Source organism: Microtus pennsylvanicus, chromosome 7 (assembly GCF_037038515.1).
Source record: "Microtus pennsylvanicus isolate mMicPen1 chromosome 7, mMicPen1.hap1, whole genome shotgun sequence".
NCBI lineage: Eukaryota > Metazoa > Chordata > Mammalia > Rodentia > Cricetidae > Microtus > Microtus pennsylvanicus.
This window is the reverse complement of record NC_134585.1, coordinates 112,431,685-112,451,365: the sequence shown is the minus strand read 5'-3', so window position 1 is coordinate 112,451,365 and position 19,681 is coordinate 112,431,685. Positions and strand designations below refer to the sequence as shown.

At 49.7% G+C, this 19,681-nt stretch overlaps 1 protein-coding gene across 2 annotated transcripts in view; it reads right to left on the bottom strand.

The window, feature by feature from the left end:
* Vangl1 (VANGL planar cell polarity protein 1) overlaps positions 1 to 13,993 on the bottom strand; it is a 53,710-nt gene extending 39,717 nt beyond the window's left edge. For both annotated transcript variants that reach the window (XM_075981774.1, XM_075981775.1), the window contains exons 1-2: positions 13,861 to 13,993; positions 5,838 to 6,026 (exon numbers count right to left, since the gene is read on the bottom strand). In XM_075981774.1, coding sequence (XP_075837889.1) covers positions 5,838 to 5,908 — 71 coding nt within the window. In that variant the 5' untranslated portion in view covers positions 5,909 to 6,026; positions 13,861 to 13,993. The remainder of the gene's footprint in view (positions 1 to 5,837; positions 6,027 to 13,860) is intronic.
* Between the last annotated feature and the right edge of the window lie 5,688 nt (positions 13,994 to 19,681).

The window sequence follows — 19,681 nt, the reverse complement described above, 5'->3', positions numbered from 1 at the left end:
GCTCCCCCTGCTCTGGCCCAGCCACACAGCACTGTGGAGAGCTTGACTGGATTAGCTCCATTCAATTCTAACAAATGGCTCTGAGGCCAGTATTACTGTCCCATTTCACAGATGAAAAAAATTGAGGCTCACGGAGGTTAAGTGCCTTCCAGAAGTTGTGGTAAGGACCAGAACAGGAACTGAAGCCAAGTCTGTTGCCACTATATCTATTCAAGCTACTACGTTATACTGTTTCGGGGGAACAGTGAGATTTTTTTTAATTAGCATAAATAATTATGTAAAACAATGGGCTTTTACTATGACAGTTTCCATACATGAAGATAATGAACTTTGATCACATTGACCCTCTTCTACCTTCCTTTCCTCCTCCCCACTGGGTCCCTTTCTCTTCCTAAATATCCGAAATCTGGAGATTTTATAGCGTAAATATTCCTAGCACTCATGTTCACGCCCCCATGCGGTCACACTGCTGGAGCTGTGGAAACCGGCCTCTGAAGCTAGTATTGGTGGTCACCATTGGCCGTGACAGTCAGTAGCCTCAGCTGTGCGCTCTGGGCTGTCGAATACCAGCCCTCCAAAAGGCATTCTCTGTGAGCAACACTGAGCCGTGTGGGGGATTCTTGCTCCCCCAGCTTGGTCAGTCCTCAGAATGAACTCCAGGCTAACTCTAGAGCTGCTTTTCCACCAGATCCCGCCTGCACCTAGATTGCCCTGGGGTGACCCCATGCCCTTCTGCCCCCCCCCCCACTGCTCTTCTGTTTGTCACTCTCTTGTTGACCAGCGGCTGAGTCACGTGCTTATCTAACCTGGCTCTCTGTTGAAAAACCTCACAGGTCAAATCCTGTGCCGGCAAAGATTGTTCTGGAACTAAATCCTTTCACTTCGTGCTAGCTTCTGGTTCCTAAACACCGTGAGGGCTGAAGCAGACAGAAACTAATGGGAACGAAAAAGGACCACACTCCTCTCTCTGGACCACCCAACTGGCAAGGCTCATAAAGGCCCCAGAGAGCGCTGACATGGGAACAGCCAGTATCTTTGCAACTCAGTCTCACAGCTTCCCGGAGAGCACCGGAAGTGAGCCAGGTAGGAACTTGATACATAGCGCTCCGTCCTCCAGCACCTGCCTCTCTACACCAGTGCCTCCCATTTCTCAGACCCCTTGTGCAGACAAGCCACCGTGGGTGCAGAGACTGGGTGGCCCTGCCCTCAGAGAATTTGTCTGGAAGAGAGACAACAGGAATCTACTTTTTTTCTCACCAGCACCCCAGGCCATCAGGAGGCAGGTGATGCAAGGATTATTCCTGAGGACTTTCCCACCCCCTGTTTCAGGGGCTGTGGAAATTCCTACTTAGAAGTCTGCCTATGTGTGAAAAGCCTTGGGAATGGCAGGGGATCAAAATCACGGGGTGCTCGGCTGTGTAGCGCTGTAATACACAGTGCATCTTTATTAAAATAGTGGGGCTGGAGAGATGGCTCAACAGTTAAGGGTGCTTACTGCTCTCCCAGAGGTTTGAGTTCTGTTCCCAGCACCCACATGGAGAGACTGGCAAACACCTGTATTTGGTGGTGTAACTGAGTACCTTTAGGATACACAAATACAGACTCATAAATAAAATAAATCTTTTAATTTTGGTAGTGCACGGATGAAGTAAAGCCCACAAGCCCAACGGAGGGTTACCCAGAACAGGGAGGCTCCCATCGGCACCTCACCAAGACAGCTAGCTGCTCCCAGTACTGGTCTCACCATAGAAGGGAGTGAGACACACCACATGGCAGCTCCAGAAATCACTGCTGCTAGTTACTGCTCCGGGCAGGTCTCCAAGTCAAGCCAGGACTTGAGAGTGATGTCCAAGAAAAACACTGTTGATCATCCATCCAGGGCTTTCTAGTTTGCAGAACTACAAACCTCTAGGAGGTCATTCCACTGCAGAATATACCTCAACGCTCATCTCTGTAGCTCCAGAGGCAGTAACGGGGCAATGGAGATGGAGCTCAGACGGTAGAGGGCTTGCCTAGCTTTACTGAAGCCCTGAGTTCAATCCCCAGCACCACATAAAACCAGACATAATGGCACACACCTGTGACTCTTGGTGACATACAGAATTTGAGGCCAGCCTGGGACAGCAAACTGGTGCTGTGACTTAAAGGGACTGTGGCTGTCCATTATCTTGGAAGAGAGCTCCCCAATGAAGCTGAGAGTCAGGGGTGGAGGTGGGGGGCGGGGGCGGAATAAACAGTTTACTAAACCAATAAATAGAACATTAAGACACACTCAAGATTTAACTGCCTAAGTGGTCAGGATCACCTGAGGCTCTTGCTGGGCAGCCTCATCACCCACAGGAATCTGCATCTTTATCGCTAAATCTGTCTTCCTGATTCCTTGGCCCACAGGAGTAAAGATAAGGCTGTCGGGGCAAAGATAAGTGTCTCTGTGCACTGTGGGTACACAGGCACGAGAGGGTGGGGAGGGCAAGTGGCAGCACGCAGGAGGCAACCCTGTGCACAGGCAAATGCATCATCATTTAGGCAACTTGCTAGCCGAGCCATGGGGAGCTCTGTGACCCCCCTTCGGTTTAGCCGGAATGCCTGAGATTCCCACACTGTCCCCACTTACAGTCACCATTTCCTGGGAAGGCTGTTTCCTCCTGTTCCGTTGCTTGTCCGTTTCTAAATGGGGAAAGCCATCCCACCGGTTACTCCTCCCTTTCCTCCCCCACCACCACCCACTCATTACCTGTCCTCTGCCTGTGGACTGCAGGCCTGCTGGGTGTGGAGAACAAAGAGGCTGATGGGGGACGGGGCTGGGGCTCCACCACTGCCTGGGCAGCCCTTTACAACAATGCATTTTAACACAGTAGCCACATTTTCCTTCCAAAGGTGGCATTCTCTTCCAAAGGACCAACAAGCCTGAAACTTGCCAAGTGGTCCAATATCTGGTAGCCATGTTCCTCTCTGTGCCTCAGTTTCCCCACCTGTAAAGCGGTGCCCCCAATCCCCACTATTCTAGGACCGTTGTAAGCATGGGAGAGGGTGACCATGACGGACCTTGCAGGGACTCTCAAAACGATGCTTCTTGCTGCTGGCATCAGGAGCCCCACAGGTCAGACGAGGTTGGCTGCAGTGTGTACCACTCTCTCGGCAAGCTAACTAACTGGATGCTCTGGGGAGAATGCAGGCATCAGTGATCTCTTTGTCAGAAAACGGGCTTGGGCAGTGGCCAATCCTCCAAGACCATCAGTGTCCTCGGGCACTTCATTATTCTTTTCTGAGCTGGAGCTGCGCTAAAGTTACCAAAAGACCAGGTCCCTTTCTTTTCCTACTCCTCCATTCAAACTCCCCACAAATCATCAAGCAGAGAAGCCTTTACAGGGCATTCCTCGGACCAGAAATGCCTGAGGCAGCTGGCTCTCATGCCTTGGAGGGCTCCTTAACCATGGGGTACAAACTTTGCCGTGTGGTTCCTATGACCTCTGTGGTCCTCCCTCAGGCAACACAATGCAACAGAAGGGAGGGAGGGGCTTCAAAGATCCACTCAGTGCACTTACACGGCCCTCCAGCTCAAATCACGCACTCAGCTCCACTCGGAATGGGCACTCAGCAATATTCCCTGATCAACCCTTGGGAAGCAGAGCTCCACTCGGGCCTCCCAGTAGGAGCTCCACAGTGTTCCTTGATCAATTGATTAAAAGCCTCAGCTCCGGCTCGCATCTGCCAAGTACTTTCCATAAGGGATCAAGAAAGAACTAAGCGTTCTGCATGTCATCTTAATTGAAAGTTATAGTCTCTTACAGTTCCCATAACAGCACTAGAGCCATGCATTTCGGGGACCCCAGGAGGTCCCGGGAAGCAGCAGGAAGCAGCAATGGGCCTGGGAGGTGCACATCTTGCTGGGTGTGCAGACAAAAGAAGCCAGGGCTGGCTCCATTCAGAATTTTGCAAGTCACCCTCCTCTCCTGCTCACCCCAAGCTCCAAAGAAACCCTAAATTCCTACTCATACCATATGGGTGAGGAAGCCTGACACCCCAACAATCCAGCTGCTTTTTCCAGGTCGGTCCAGAAAGCAGATATTTGAAAACAGCTGTTTCTGGTATTTTAGAACAAATCTCTTAAGCTTGCCCACTGATCAAAATCTGTGATCATTTTTAAAACCAGTGGAAGAAGGGGGTTCTGACTTTCTCAGGATCGGGGCTGTAGAATGTCACCACCAAAGTGCCTACTCCGCGCCTTCTGTCCTCACTGGAAAAGAGAGTGGGGCTCCAGCATAGGGAGCTATACAAATAATGCAGGAATGTTTGGAAAAGAAAGCAATTAAAAAGAAGAAGAACTACCCAGAAGCCTGTTTCTTTAAAAATAATGTCGTCCCCTGAGCACAGTCTTGAAAATCTTCCCCTTATGCTTTTATCTCATTCGTTTTACTTTTTTTGAAGACAGGGTTTCACTGCGGAGCCCTGCCTGGCCTGGAACTGGCTACTTGTCAGGTAGACCAGGCTGGCCTCCAACTCACACAGCTAGCACGCCTCTGACCCCTACGTGCTAGGCCTAAAGGCCCCTGCTCCCTTATCAGGGCTCCGTTCACTTTTTTAAAAAAATTACAAACTACACATTTGTACAGAAAAATCAAGTTTACGTGGATAGGTCACCACCTCCCAGGCACCACTACCAGGAGCCCCTTCCCTGAAGATGTCACTCCGGCAGCCTAGAAAACACTTGGAGGCTTCTTTCCAGGCATGGCCATCCACACAGGAGTGACACAAAACATATATCCTAACCTGAAACCTCACTCTGGGCACAGCTACTTATATGGTGATCTGTTCAGGGAGATAAACAAGCACCAGGGCGGTAACCATTCCATACAGCACACAGCTGTGGCCAGTGGCCCTCCGAGCTAGGAGCAGAGGTCACCTTCGAACACAGGTGCTGAAATACCAAGACTAAACAGCATGGATACAGCTACTAGCGAGAGGCCTCCTACTATGGCCTAGCTACTCATTTCCCAAGCATAGCTCATTCAGTCTAGGAGAGGGGCTCCCTATACCCATTTCACAGAGGAGAAGACCCCTGACCTGTTGTATTCTTACCCTGCACAATACAATGCCACCCACTGCCTCATTTACGTGTCTGTTCATTCATTCGTCCCTGTGTCCCGCCACTCAGCAAGCATTCTGCAGGCCAGAACGCACATGGCCCTCTGAGTACCAAAGCAGGCCTGTTTCCATCAGCAAGGAGGGAGACTTGGTCCCCACCACGCAGGACAGTGTTTTCAAATCCTGAGCTTGCTCGCTTGGAAGACTAGTCAAAGAGAGATCAGATGCCAGGCCAATCATGCCCACGTGTGGGTGTCGGTGGGTGGGTGTGCGGTGTGCCCCCCTCCCCACCCCCTCCCCCCCTCCCCCATGCCCGAGATAGTCTCAGGGCAGATGTTTAATGGCCCGTGAGTCAGCAGCTCGGGGTGAAGCGAGAAATTAACACCTACTTTTTAACTTTCATTCACATTCACAGACTTGGTAAAGCTCTGGGAGAACTTTCCATCTATGAGAAGTACTTAGAAATGAGAACCATTTCCACTGTTGGGAAAACTTTAATTTAAAACCAATTGTGAGAAATTAAGGTCATCAACTCTAATGGCGGCTATAAAATGTAAATTGGCAGAGCCCTGTCTCTGTGAGCCTGTCAGCCACTCTTATTACAGCTTGGCTTCTCACACACCAGCGGGCTGAACCCTTAACATCCTCAGCCCTTTGGGCAGGCTGTTGAAAACCTGGTTCTCTGACAGCAAGCCCTACCAACCTGCAGGCGTTCCCAAAGAGAAGTGTTGACTGAGGCATTGCTTACATACCCTTGCCTGTGAGATTTTTTTGAATGGCTTGAGTAGTAGGAATATCCAGAATATGTGGATTCGGTATCCATAGCAATGGCGAGCTTCCCCGGATGGCGGATGGAGCAGGCTCTCTTCTCCCACGAGCAGTCTCACCTACTCGCTCCTAAAGTCTTGTGGGCCTCAGAGATGCTACTCTTCAACAGGACTCTGGGAAGGGGAGAAAATGGAGAGATTAATCCTCAAAGTCAGTCATAAAAGGGCGGAAAGATAAACCGATAATAGCCGACTCTCCTGGGAGGTTCCCGTTATGGAATATGGGGTAAGCGTAAAACTCAAACCTTCAAATGGGCTGCTCACCGTGGAACAAGCTTCGCAGGTGTCTGAGAGGTGAGAGGGGTACAGAGCGTGCTGGACCCCATCACAACCACAGGAAGAAGGTTTGGGAGAACCCTGGGCATTGAGACATGTATTTCTCACGGCTTTGGCTGTAGGAACTACTTCTCACGCCAACCCCCAGACAAAAGTCTATCCCACCCCCACCTGTCAGTTATAAAAACTCCCAGGGAAATCACTTAGTCAGCACTTTGGCCATCGTTTCCAAAAGTCAATTAAAGTTTTTTTTTCCTTAGTCTCATTGAGAATCCAAACACCTAGAAATTTACCTTAGATAATTAAAAATCAACAACCACCACAATTGCCTTGCTGCCTATGATAATAAAAAGCCAGAAGCAATGTAAATGCCCCCCCCCCAAGCCAAGGAATAGCTAGGGGGAAAATATGATTCAGTCAGTCGAAGAAAATACCATGTATCTGTATAAAATGACAATTATGAAGAATGGAGATTTTAATAAGCAGGAAACAGGACTGCAGGTAGCCAGTGCACCTACACAACTGTTACAATGATGTACGGAAGGGCGGGGACTGCTACGGGAACATCAGGAAAGGTGATTTATTAGTTGCAAGGTCCTAGGTCCTTTCCCACTTCCCTCAAATATTGCTCTGCAATAAAAATAAATTGGAAACACTTGCGAGCCCATTCCTGAGCCTCCACATGCTCAGGCTCCACTACTAGGAAGTCGGATCTAGAGTTCTGCCTCTCCCAGGCCTGGTCTAGGCCCCGCTGCAGGGTTTCCCACCCTGCAGTGTCCTGGAGGCTAAAACTCAAACAAGGCCAGTGAGATAAAGTGCGAAGAAAACAAAGGAGTTGCAAAGTCCACACCCTGCCCCGGTGCTGGAGGAGGCTCAGGTCCCAGACCACAGCAAAAGCTCAGACTGGGAGACATTTCAAACTGGGAGCTTTAACTGGGCCTGGATGTCACAGCTACACAGTTACACAGTCCTTGAGCCTAGAAGTGGCATTCTCTTCCTTCCAGGATGGAAGGTCCTTCCTAAAGAAACCCCGTGCCTAGGGGTTACCTGCCTTGTTCTAGATGCCTCAACTCATGATTTCACTAGGAACTGACCTCAGAGCACTAATTCTTCATGTTAAAAGAAAAAAAGATCTCCCCACTCTCTAATGTGATTAAAAGCTAAAAGCGATGAAAATGTCCCCTAAACCAAGGGCACACATGGCCCAGTCACCCCCAAACTAGCACACATTGGTAGGAAATGATAATTATGGAGTCCAACCCCAAGGCCACTCCTTCCCTCCTGCTCCGTCCATGCCTTTCTCACGGCACTGACATCCATTTCACGTCCGTGTTATTAAGGAGCCAGGAGATCCTGCTCCGGAGTGTTAGGGCCACAGAGCTGTGACCGGACAGAGACCTGACTGCTTTCCCTGGCCCTGTTAGTGGCTGGTTTCCAATCGGATGCCACTACCGCTTGGTCTTCTTTCCCCATATCAGGTTATTACTTAACAGTCGTCTGTCAGCAAGAGCCAAAGCCTAGTCATGGGGAAGCATGAAGTCCAGGCCATGCTTAGACTCTTGTGATCAGCCCCTCTCTTGCCTTCTTTAATCCAAATCTGCTCACTTGTCACGCGCAAGCCGCCATCTCCCATAGCAGAGATACAAACAGACAGAGGCTTGACTTGCTTCCTAATTGTGGGGCCTCAGTCAAACGATGAAACCTCTTTGAAGTCCCATCTATAAAATGTGAGCATCGGGAGCATTTTGATGACTGTACGAGCGGTCAGAGGTAACAGTAACCAACATGAGCACCAGATGCGCTGGGTAAGTAAAAGTGGGTGGCTCTGAGAGCTTCCTTTGGAGGTTTCCAAACTCCATGACCTCCTCGTCTTTTTCAGCAAGAGAAAAGCTTAGAGGGCACCTCCCTCTAGGCTATCCCACCCTGCAGCAGGTGGGCAGACTGGGGCTGCCTCTCAGGCGGCCTGCTCACCCACCAGCTTGTGAACTGGAAGAAGGCAGTTTAATCTTGGCGCTGTGAGTTTCCTACCTGGTAAAAGGAAGTCAAGCAGCCTGCTTGGGAGGAAGGCGGTGATGGTAAAGACTAAATGTGAAACCAACCAGGCACTCTCAAAACATTAGCTTAGCTCCAGGGCTCTCTCCCAGGGATTTCACCAGCCATTCACCAAGCTTTCAGCTTGCGGGAGTCTCCCTCCTTTCTGCTCTGGGCTATGCTCCTGTCTCACTGGCCTTCTGGCTGGCAGACAAGCACCTTTAGGAGGTACAGCCAGGATAGGGAGCCTAGCAGGGACCAATCCTCTTTCCTTGATAGCTCCTGACCCAGCTCTCTGTTGACCTACAGATTGCATGGTTTGCCTCCTTCGTCAGAAAGCTGACCATTCTCTGCATTCATAATTGACTCCCCTCCATCGTGACACTTGCTTCTTCCACCTTCCAGCCTGTAACTCCCGGCTCTCTGTTCTACTCTAACTTCTGATCTTAGAGGAAGGTAGCTCCAACCCAGAACACCACGAGTGATTCTTTGTTCATACTGCCTTGCTGTTATACCTCAGGGCAGGTGCTTCTGCTCTGTCCCATACCCAAGTCCCCAGTAAGATGACATCATTAATATTCCCTTCTCAAGGTCAGTATGAGGAATAAACAAGACTCCGGAGGTATAATCTCTAGGGCATAGAACCCAAATCTCGTTCCCTTCTCCCTCTGCTGAAGGTCATCATCATTCTTTGGCCTCATTAAAATGTGGACCATCCATTAAGGCAACGCCGGCATTGTCCCTCAAAGGAAACCCCAGCTCTCAATAGCCCCCCTCTGGGAAATGTCTCTTCCTAACTGTACCAACTACCCTTACCCAGGTTTTCTCCAAAGAGAAGAATCTTGTATGAGATCCACTCTGACCCCATACCCACTGCCACTAAATCCTTCATCCTTCCCTCTTCATTTTAGAAACTCTAAGTTAGCCAGAGACTGCCTTGAGTCATCTCCAAAGGTCACACCCTTGTCCTCTTTCTCCTGGCCCATCTTACCCCCTGTGATTCACCCCTTCATATTTCAGGAGTAGCCACCAGACCCTGCTCAGTGAGAGATGACTTCAACAGGGGCACACATCTGCCCTAGTTAAGTTTCACTGATGTCTAGCTTCTAGCTTGATGGCACTTGTGCTGTTTGTTGTCCCTTCTCCTCTAACACATCTTCCTACAACCCCCCTATCAAGTTTTCACCCCGTATTCTTCTCCATCTCTGGTGATAAACTCCTCAGAGTCAGGAGCAATGGTCCCCTTCCCCAAATTATTATAAACACTTCCTGAAAACTAAAGCCAAATGCTCCTTTTTTTTTCTCTGCTCTTTCAGCTCTTATCCATAGCTGTGCTCTTTGGTCAGCGCACGGCAGCAGAGAGCTAACCTAGGGAACACCTCCAGGTTTCCAGGTTTCCTCACCTGAGCCAGCCCACACAGAGCCTGGCCTTCCTAAGTCTCTCTGCTTTCACCATGGTTACCAGCTCTTGCCTCATCTAAGATCTGAGTGAGCAGTCAGGAGGGAAACTAATAAAAGGCAGGGTGAACTCCTTCCAGAACAGGGCTTGACCTCAGGTAGGGGCTCCCACTTGAGTTAATGAAGGCACACATCCCAATGCTCATCTCTGAAAGGATGAGTGTATAAGGAACTAACAAAGTGCACGAGAGACACCTTTATCAGCAAAGACAATAAAGTAAGGAAAAGAAGTCCCTTTCCCTGGGCAGCAAGCTAATGAGAGGTTGCAGTGCCCAGACTGGGATAGAGGCGGGTAGGCGTGTACATGGGGAATCCTTGAACCTGCAGCGTCTATCATACTGGCCCCTGACAGGACCTGTATCGTGTTTGGTCCAGGCAGGGTAGTAGCCAAACTCACCCCCTTGCTTTCAAATCCCCCCATGGTGTTCCCTGGACTTTAAAACACAGAAACTTTCATTTGATCAGCAGTTTTGGCAACTGTTCCAGTTCCTCTGGGGTCCGGTTCTTTCCAGCCCCAGGACCTTAGCAGAGTCCAGTTTATCTGCTGGGGCTCGTTCTTTTCACAAGCACCATTTTGGCTAATTCCTCTCCGTTTAAACACACTTCTTCGGCGAGACCTCGTTGACCCTCCAGTCCGCACCTGGCCAGCCCACCACCTGCATTCTCCCTACTGGTCTTCCAAGTTACACATTCACTTGGGTGACAACTGAGCATCAGGCTCCCTGAAGAGGCTCCTGGGGTGCGGGGACCATGTTCCTTACCCTCTCCCTGGCTGCTGGCAAACAAGAGGCCCATTAATAAATATTGGCTGACTGAATGAAGAGAATGTCCTGAGAAGTGCCTGTTTCGGGACACAGAGGCACGCCTTTACCATAGAAGAAAGCCTGCAGAGAGTAGATAAAGTGGAGATCTGGGGACTATCAGGAAGGAAGCTACACCGTTGGTGCACAGGGCAGCTTGCTCAGCAATGGAACATATGGTCCAGATGTGCTCAGGTGTGACCAGCACCATTGCTTCAGCCACCATCCAAGAGCATCCTGCCCTGGTCTGGGCCAGAATACACCAAACCACAGGGCCTGGGGAACATTATCGAGACAGCATCTCAGTGTGCAGTGAACTTTCCCCACCACCCTGGACTAAAACAAGGTGAAAGTCGGTGACCTCAAGGAGAATCTTTCCCTAAGGTCACATTTACTCCTATAAAATACATGACTCCTACTTGAAAGAAAGACAGTGCTCAGGGAAAAAAAAATCATATAAGGGAAATAACAGGTTATGATAATGACCATGGTAAGCGGAAGCTAGCCTCTATGAAAAGGAAGTTATAAGAACCTCTCAACAGTTTCCACCCAGAGCAATTAATTACAGGGGCTCTGCTGGGAAGGGAGAAAAGCTACTGCACAGGGGGTCCAGAGAGTAGCATGTGCGGGTTCACTTGGAGGCTCTCAGGTGCAGAAGAATGGTGCAGAGGGTCGTGGCTAAGACACCTTGCTGAACTTGCACCTGTAAATCATAGAACAAAATCCAAGACGGTGGCAGGAGGCTCTGCAGAGCTCAGGCATCTGTGACAAAGCAATGGCCCTCTCCCAGCAGGAGAATGGCTGAGGGCCACTGTTCACCAGGAAAGAAAATACCAGCCTCATTTTACCTGGCTTGCCAGAGCTCAACTCACTCTCCCAGACCAACTGGGATTAAGTGAGTCTTTAATCACCTCTGGAACACCTCTCGGCAGCTGGATACAGATTGATGGAGAGCTGTGGATAGTTACTGTGTCTATGATGGATAGTTACTGTGTCTATGACGGATCTTTTTTTCAAGCAAACCCTTGCCCCCTCCTGGATCCGGAAGCCCCAGAAACAGATCTGATGCACTCCACATATTCCACGGTGCCAGGTACAGTGCTCTAAGTGGGACTGGGGTGGGAGATGGGTGGAGACAGAGCAGCAGAGATGCAGGTGGCTTTTCTTCCGACTCCAGGAGGACCTAGACAGCTATCAGAAGGAGTCCAGTCATAGTCTCTGAATTTGTCCTCCTTATGGGCAGCTTCGGAGCAATCAAGCCAGTGTGCAGCAGAGGCGCTGGGCACAGGCACTTCCCGCCACATCAATGATGGCAGTTCCAGTCTGACAACAAGTGCCTACTGTGTGTTAAGACTGAGGTCACTTGCATGAAATACCTCAATCCTCAGAACAAGTGTAAGGGGACAAAACAGAACGTTATGGTGCAGTTAAGAAAACAAGGTCTCACAGACACAAGGAAGCGCCCCCACTTCAACTTGGAGTCTGCTTTTAGAGAGCCCAGGAAAACTGAAAGATATGTAGCAATTACCAAAATTGTTTGTTTACTTAGAGAAGGCAACAATAGTGAATTGTTCCAAGCCACATATAACCTTACAAAGAATCCTGCAGTTCAATGCCTACTCATAGCCTCAGTAGGGCGGGGAAGTGGGGCTTGGGGATGGACAGGACTGGGACTTTAAGGAGAAAGGAAGTTCATCTCAAGCAGCCTCCATCCCAAGTGAGACCTCTGATTATTAACCAGTATAATCAGGACCCATTCAACCCAAACTACATCAGAGTCAAAGTAGGGTGTGCCTTTAGGGGGATTAACAAAAGAGTATTCGCCACAGTCAACACATTAATTCTTCAACAGAGGGTGTCACGGAATTGTTGCTCGGGAAGGAAACTTTTCAATTTCCTGTATGGTTCCGTCCTGTTGCTCAATAAATAAGACAATAAAAACGAGAGTTGGCAAGCTGTCTCAAAAATATGACACTCTCACAATTCTCCCATTTTATTTACAAATTAAGTTGTCACCAAGTCACAACGTCAGCGCTGCAACTCTGAAAATTTTCACACTGGGTGTTTTTAGCTAATCATACTAGGAGTCATCAACGTTTGGAAATGCTAAACACGCCTGGATATTTCTTTGAAATGTAGAATAAAACAGTTTCCTCCCACACATCAAAGCCCCAACTATATCACACTGATTTAATTCAATTCTAAAAACTCTAATTAGTGGTTCCATAAAATGACTAATTATGCCTCCCTGGGTTCAGACAGTTTCTGCCATCTCACTTACAGAGCCTAGGAGCTGTGTAATCAACACACCCACTGGAAGGAGAAGGCTAATTAACGTTGTCGATTGGTGACACAACTTACAATATTTTTCAGCAAACCCTGTAAAAGGCATAAACATGTCAATGAAAACACTAATCCTCACAGCTTGCTAGCTTTCGGAGTTAGCTTGTAAGAACACATGCATCCTGACCATAGTCCCCTCAAAAGGATTTTAACGAAACGCACGCGCCAACCACACAATCATCATGATAAATAGCCCTGACACCTCCCCATGAGCTTCAGAAGGAGCTCACCTTCTAGTGTGGGCATCATACCCGGTTTGGAGATTGCCCGGCTCCAAGTCTCCCCTGCTCATCACCCAGCCGCCAAGCTGTGGCTCCGCCCCACTCCTGCTTCCACCGCCGACGCTTTTAAATTTTTATAAAGCTTCACAGGTCTCTGGGCGCGTTGCTTGGGGGCAGTTCAATGGCTGCGGGATGAAATGAGGTCCTACCGGTGCTTCCCGGGCACGGCGAGGTAGCCCCGGACAGGGACTCCTCCTCGGGCTGGGACTGGCTGCACGCCTCTGCTCCGCCCCGGCGCTTTTGAAAGTAAACTCCTACCTGCCTGTTGCGCTCCGCGAGGCGCAGCGGGCCGCGCCCCCCAGGCCTCCAGGGCTGCGGTTTTGTGAGTGAAATGTGAAACCTAAGCCAGCTCGGTCCCGGTACCCGAGTACCGGCTAGGTGACCCCGGGCGCTGGCGTAGACCCCGATAGTGTCCTGCCCTGCGCGGCGCATCTTGCCGCCCGCTGCCTCGGACACGCCGTCATTTACCCGCTGCTGCCCCGGCATGCGCACCCAGAGGCGCACTCCAAAGGCTAGCCAAGGCAAAGGGACGTCCGAGGTAGCATAGGCAGCCCAGGGACTCGGAGAGACCTCGGGACAGGGATGGAAGGACCCGGGTGCGGGGAAGCGCGACCCGAAGCGGCCCGGGGGCTCCTGCCCGAGGCCCCGAACCCCGATCGGAGTGCTGGGGAACAGGGACAAGCGCAGTTGGGCCTGACCTCCCTCCCAGCTCAGTCCCCCGCCGCCGCGCCGCGCCGGGTCCGCTTCTCCCGGACTCACCCTGGCGCCGGCCAGCCGCGCTCCACGCCCGCGCTCTTGCTGCAGCGCCCCGGCTCCGCGGCCTGCGCTGGGCTGCAGTGGAGGCACAGCCCCGCCGCGGTCGCCGCTCTCCGCTGCTTTCCGCTTCCTGTCCCGGCGCCGCCCCGCAGCCCCAGCCCAGCCCTGCTAGCCCAGCGCGGCGGCCAGCCAAGAGCTGCAAGCGCTGCGGCCCCGCGGCCGGCCCGGCCCACCTGCAGCGGAGGGCGGGGCGCGTCCCCCAGGTCTCTCAATCTCTCTCTCTCTCTCTCTCTCTCTCTCTCTCTCTCTCTCTCTCTCTCTCTCTCTCTCTCTCTCTCTCTCTCTCTCTCTCTCTCTCTCGTTCTCTCTCTCTCTCAATCTCTCGTTCTCTCTCTCTCTCTCTCTCTCTCTCTCTCTCTCTCTCTCTCTCTCTCTCTCTCTCTCTCTCTCCTTGACTAGGGACTGACATCCCAACTCCCATGTGCACACACGAACACATAGTCCAGCAACCGCATTCTGAGTATATGATCCAAAGGTGTTGTTGTCTCCCCACCAGCACCCCAACATAGCACCCCCCCCCCTCTCTCTCTCCAATTGTGCATAAAAGTCTAGCCTTCTCGGTTTTTTTTAATCATCAAAGCTTCAACTCACATATTCACGTGGCTCAAGAACCAATTTCTACTCCTCCCCCAAACTCATACATATTTCAGCTCACATAACACTCACACTTAAACTCCAATGTAGCCCAAGAGATGACCCAAGCAATAACCACAAACGCCCACACCTCTCCAGCAGCTTTTCCCTGCCCCTCTCCTACCAGAGCAGGCATGCCCTGCTCTTCCTGGTCTACTGGAAAGGGCCTGAAGAGCCCACCTCTAAAGGCGGAGAGCCAAAAGTTCCCAACTAAGACCACTTCCCTTGCTGAGCCTCCTTTCCCTGTCTGGACAGTGGTGAGAACGCTAATGTTGACCTTGAAGAGTTGTAGTGAGAATTCTAGAAAGCGCTGAACAGTTGGCAGCTGCGTGTGCGTGTGCGTGCGTGTGTGTGTGTGTGTGTGTGTGTGTGTGTGTGTTGAATATTTGTGCCCTTCGTTCTTGGTTTGAATAGAAATCCGTGCCCAGAATGACAGATCCGCTGCTGCCACGACAAAAGCTCGCAGGAGGGCATGCACAGCAGGAAGTGCTGAATTTGCAGTTTGTCTGCAGGAATGCTGGGAGTGATGCTTGGGAAAGTTGGGCTCCTTCTGAAGCAGCCTTCTTCAGGAACCTGCAACCTCGAGAAGCCCTTGCTCCTCACCCTCCACTTTTCCCTACACCTCTGTACCCCATTTTCTCCACTACACATGCCCCTTCCTTCCATGTAAGCCAGATGTTTAAGGTAGCTGACTGGTACTCCCCACTTCCCGCCACCAGACTCCACTGGCCCCAACCGTCCATGCAGCTACCTAAACCCCAGCCTCTAAATAACTCCAGAGCACAGATCTAGACCCCAGCAACCTGATTCCAAGTAAAGCTGACTGTCTGTCCAACATGATTAGTACGTAGAGAACTCTGGAAATTGAGTCTCACTCATCTTAACTTTTAGAACCTTCCAAATTAAAGCAATCCAAGAGGATCCTGTGCAATACGAAGAGCCGCATGAATTGTCATGGAACGGAATTGCCGCTCACTTTAGGCGATTAGGTTGAATAACCTAGGATGCTTTTTGTGTGTTGGGAGGGTGGGCGGGAAGAGAAGGATAGTCCAAAATAAATGATTGTAAGTGATTAATTCACCTTTAAGTGCCATTTGTTTTTACCCAGCAACCTTGAGTATCAGAGCTGAAAAGTTCAGCTGATGACGTTCAGACGCTGAGTGGCAGTTCCAATGGCTGAACATTGCACTGGAACAATCCAAGTCACCTGTGGTGGAGCTGTTCCTTGCCGCTGGCCTTTCCTCTTAGGGGGACTCCTCCAGCGCTTTACCTTTATCAATAATGAAGGTGACACCGTGGGCACCCTCTGCTACTCTTTGTTTTGTTAATTCGTGTATTCCAAACAAAACAGGGGAGGAGGGATGGTATATATTGGCGGTTCTCAGAACGTCAGCCTAACTGCATGCAATACCTTCCTTTCTCCTTTTCCTTTTCCCAAGGCTTGTAAGGTTGTAACCTGCTGTGATGTGATCGATCTACCAAGACCCAGGTGTTGTGAGACAAAACATTTCCTGGGAAGATGCAACACACAGGTCTGCTCAGCCCAGACAGGGAACCTTGACGGATGAAAGTACACATCCCACCGAGGCCAGCTTGGTAACCAGTGAGTTTTATTGGGGTTACTTACAGGAGTATGAATGGGGGTTATAGAAGCAGAAATGATTCAAAGATGGCTGCATCTCCAAAGCCCACCGCAGCCTGAGTGACAGGTCACAAAGCTGGGAACTTGCGTCGCAGTGCACAGCTTGCAGGCAGCTTGACAGGTCGGAGAGGGTCCTTTTCAGGTGCCTCAGTTGGTCCAAACCTCTTCCAGGCAGCTCAGCTGGTTTCTGCTTCTTCCAGACAACTGGTCTGGTCTCACGGTCTACTTTCTGGCTTGGCCCTGTTCCTCTGAGAAGGACGCTCAGTTTTTAATTGCTTCCTCTGGCAGGGAGGGACTTAGTGAATCTGGTCAATTTCAGGGACTTCCTGAAACTATTTTGAATTGTGTATCTCCCTGCTTAAGGAGCTTCCCTGAAGGAAGGGCTGTTTTAATTCTAGAGGAAATTTACATAACACCAACTCAAATCCCCAGCTACAGAAAGCCCTCTCCAGTTCTCTTAACCAGAATGTTACCATCTCCCAACACTCTGGGCTTTTTTTATTTGTTGGGGTTTTTTTTGTTGTTTGTTTTTGTTTTTGTTTTGTTTTTTGAGACAGGGTCAACCCAAGCTGCCCTTAAATTCCTGATCTTGATTTCTTCACTTCCTGCATGCTGGGATTATAGATGTGTGTGCCAGCATATCTGGCCTGTCCCCCACCCCATCACAGACCTTCCCACATACTGTGTGCTTAATTTTATTATTATTATTGAAATTCATTTTAAATTATAGGCATATGTGTGCGACAGTTGGGGTGGGGGCGTGCCCACCTTTGAATACAGCTGCCAAAGGGGTCCAGAAGAGAGTGTTAGATTCTTTGGAGCTCGAATGACAGGTGGTGGTGAGTCACCCTCCATGGTTGCTGGGAACAATTGATTGAAAAGTCAGGACATCCATACCTGAAGTAAGTGAACAGCAGCAGATGATGCATGTTAAATGTGGATGATACTTTCACTGAAGTCAACTATCTCACATCCAGAACTCGGAAAAACAAAGCGAAAACAGGACTTAAATGAGAAATATCTCAATAGAAAAGCTCATAAACATCAGTTTGTGTGCGCGGTAAATCAAAGCCTGGCCCTTTGCAAGAACAGATGCTGCTAACCTCTGGGCCATCTCCCCGGCTCTATACATCCCAGTTTAAAAGAGCACAGATTTACTGTCTTACCCACACTTAAGAGATCTTTTTGGGGGTGTGAAGGGGCTCATCGTGAGAACTGTGGAGGTCCAAATCTCACTTTACTAGACATTTCTCCTGGCACCCCAGAATTAGAGCTAGCACACAGAGGGAAGACAGGAAAGCTGCAAAGTAAATAATAGGAAAATTAACATCCGTAAATATTTCAGCTAGGAAAAGGAACTGATCATTTAAAGGGCCATTACACGTAAAAAGCTATGCAAGATCTACATATGCTTGGGGTCTTTTTGTTGTTGATCATGCTGGTGAGGAGCCTGGGTGGCCTGAGCCGGTCCCCAGGGAGGGTCAGTTCGTCTTCACCTTGAGGAAGGAGAGAAGGAAAATAGTCTCAGGTGGAGGATGATGAAAAGCCTCTCTCAAGTGCTGAGTCAGTGGGCCAGCAGTGTGTCTGTCTGACTGTGGGCATGGGTGTGGAGGGAACAGCACCTGGAATCCAGTCAAGACAGGGAATAGACAGTGTGAAGCTAAGGAATTATGCAGAGACACAGGGAATTCGAAAGCCAGTGAGAAACCAGGAAGTAGGGAACATTGGCTACAACATTAGTGTTTGAACATTAAAAGCAAACTAGCTATATGATAAAATATTCATTAATCCAAGAATAAATACGAATGTCTGAATTACAATGGCTCTGCTTAGGAGTTTTCAATCTGGGGAGATGGCTCAGTCAGTAAAGTGTTTACCATGCAAGCATGAGGACTGGAGTTCAGGTCCCTGATACTCACATAAAATGCGGTGGCCTGTTCCTATCATCTTAGTGTTGAAGAGACAGAGACAGGAGGATCCCTAGAGAGTTGGGCAGCTAATCTTCCCCAGATGCCCTCTAGGTTCAGTAGAAGACCTTGTCTGAAAAACAAGCTGAAAGCCATGGAGGAAGATACCAGACATCTACCACTGGTTTACACACACACACAACACACACACATGTGCAAACATGCATACATACATAATACATATACCAAATACATACACACACTTCAACGTTACACTGCCACAAAAGCAATACCTGTCGAAAGAAATCTGACTTTGCATTCTGAATATTGGCTTTTTACTCTGACTAGCAAGATGCAGCCACAAGGAGCGACTGACTAGGTCAATCATATTACCAGGGGGATAAAAACAAATGTGGCACATTGCTTCTTCAAAGTATGTGTCCAATAAGTTGCAAGAGATAGTCAAGATTGACTTATAAAGCAGGCCATATAGTTGATGCTTTGTTTCCCACAAAAGCGAAGGGATATAGGTTCAAATTTAAGGTAAACCAGGCCAAGCTATGATGTTTTGTAAGCTAGGTATGTTAAATGCTTTTAGGATATTATCGATTAAATCGGTTTATCAGGACCATAACTTCGTGGTAGTTGGAAAAGTGTGAATACTTCGTGTATGTTACTAGGCATATAAGTGCAGGCAGTGTCCTGTCAATCGGTGACACAATAATTTATCCAACAAATATTTGCTAAGCATCCACCATGATCCAGTCACTCTTTTAGGCTCTAAGGACACATTAAGACAGTCAAAAGCTTATGCATACATGGAGTTTATATTCCAGTGGGGAAAGAGGACAGACAAGCCACACAAACATTCTCCTTAGCAACGCGTTAGGTGGAGAGCAATGCAGGAGAGGAGATAGGAGGTGTGGGCAGGACACCCTCCCGGAACTCAGGCACAGCCTGAAAAGGTGTCTGTAAACCAACACAATGAACTATGATAGTAACGTGACTAAGGCGAGGGGCAGGAAAGGCAGAGGTGTATGACCTCGCGTGACCAAGAAAGTACCTCACACAGCCATATGCAGTGCAAGCTGCTGGCCAGAAGGGGCAGTGGCATTCCAGAGGGGGGTTGTTGCTGAACCACAGGCCTGCAGGGTGAGGTCCTGACACTGGCAGTGGGACAGGACAGGAAATGGAGAAGCTGCACGTTGAAGCGGGAGAGCTCCTTGCAGCTGCTGGTCTGTATTCTGGGCTGGGGAACGAAGGGACTCTGAAGAGTCTGAGACCCACGAGAGAGTAGGACACAGGGCTGGAAGCGACACAGCGGTCAGAGTTCAGGGGGCGCTGTGCAGCGGGCTTAGAGGTGCTGGTCTTAGGCGGCTGGTAAAAGGGACACATCGCAGACGGGACACAGAGCAGCAGCAGACCTTCACTGAGTGTCGAGGTGACTGGGCGAAAGGGACATGTGAAGCAGAGAGAATGACTTGTGAGAAAATAGGGAGCTCACAGTGACAAAGGGACCTGAGAGAAAGGAGCCACCACAGGCAGACTGGGAATGGAGGATCAGAAAACGCAAGGAATTTAA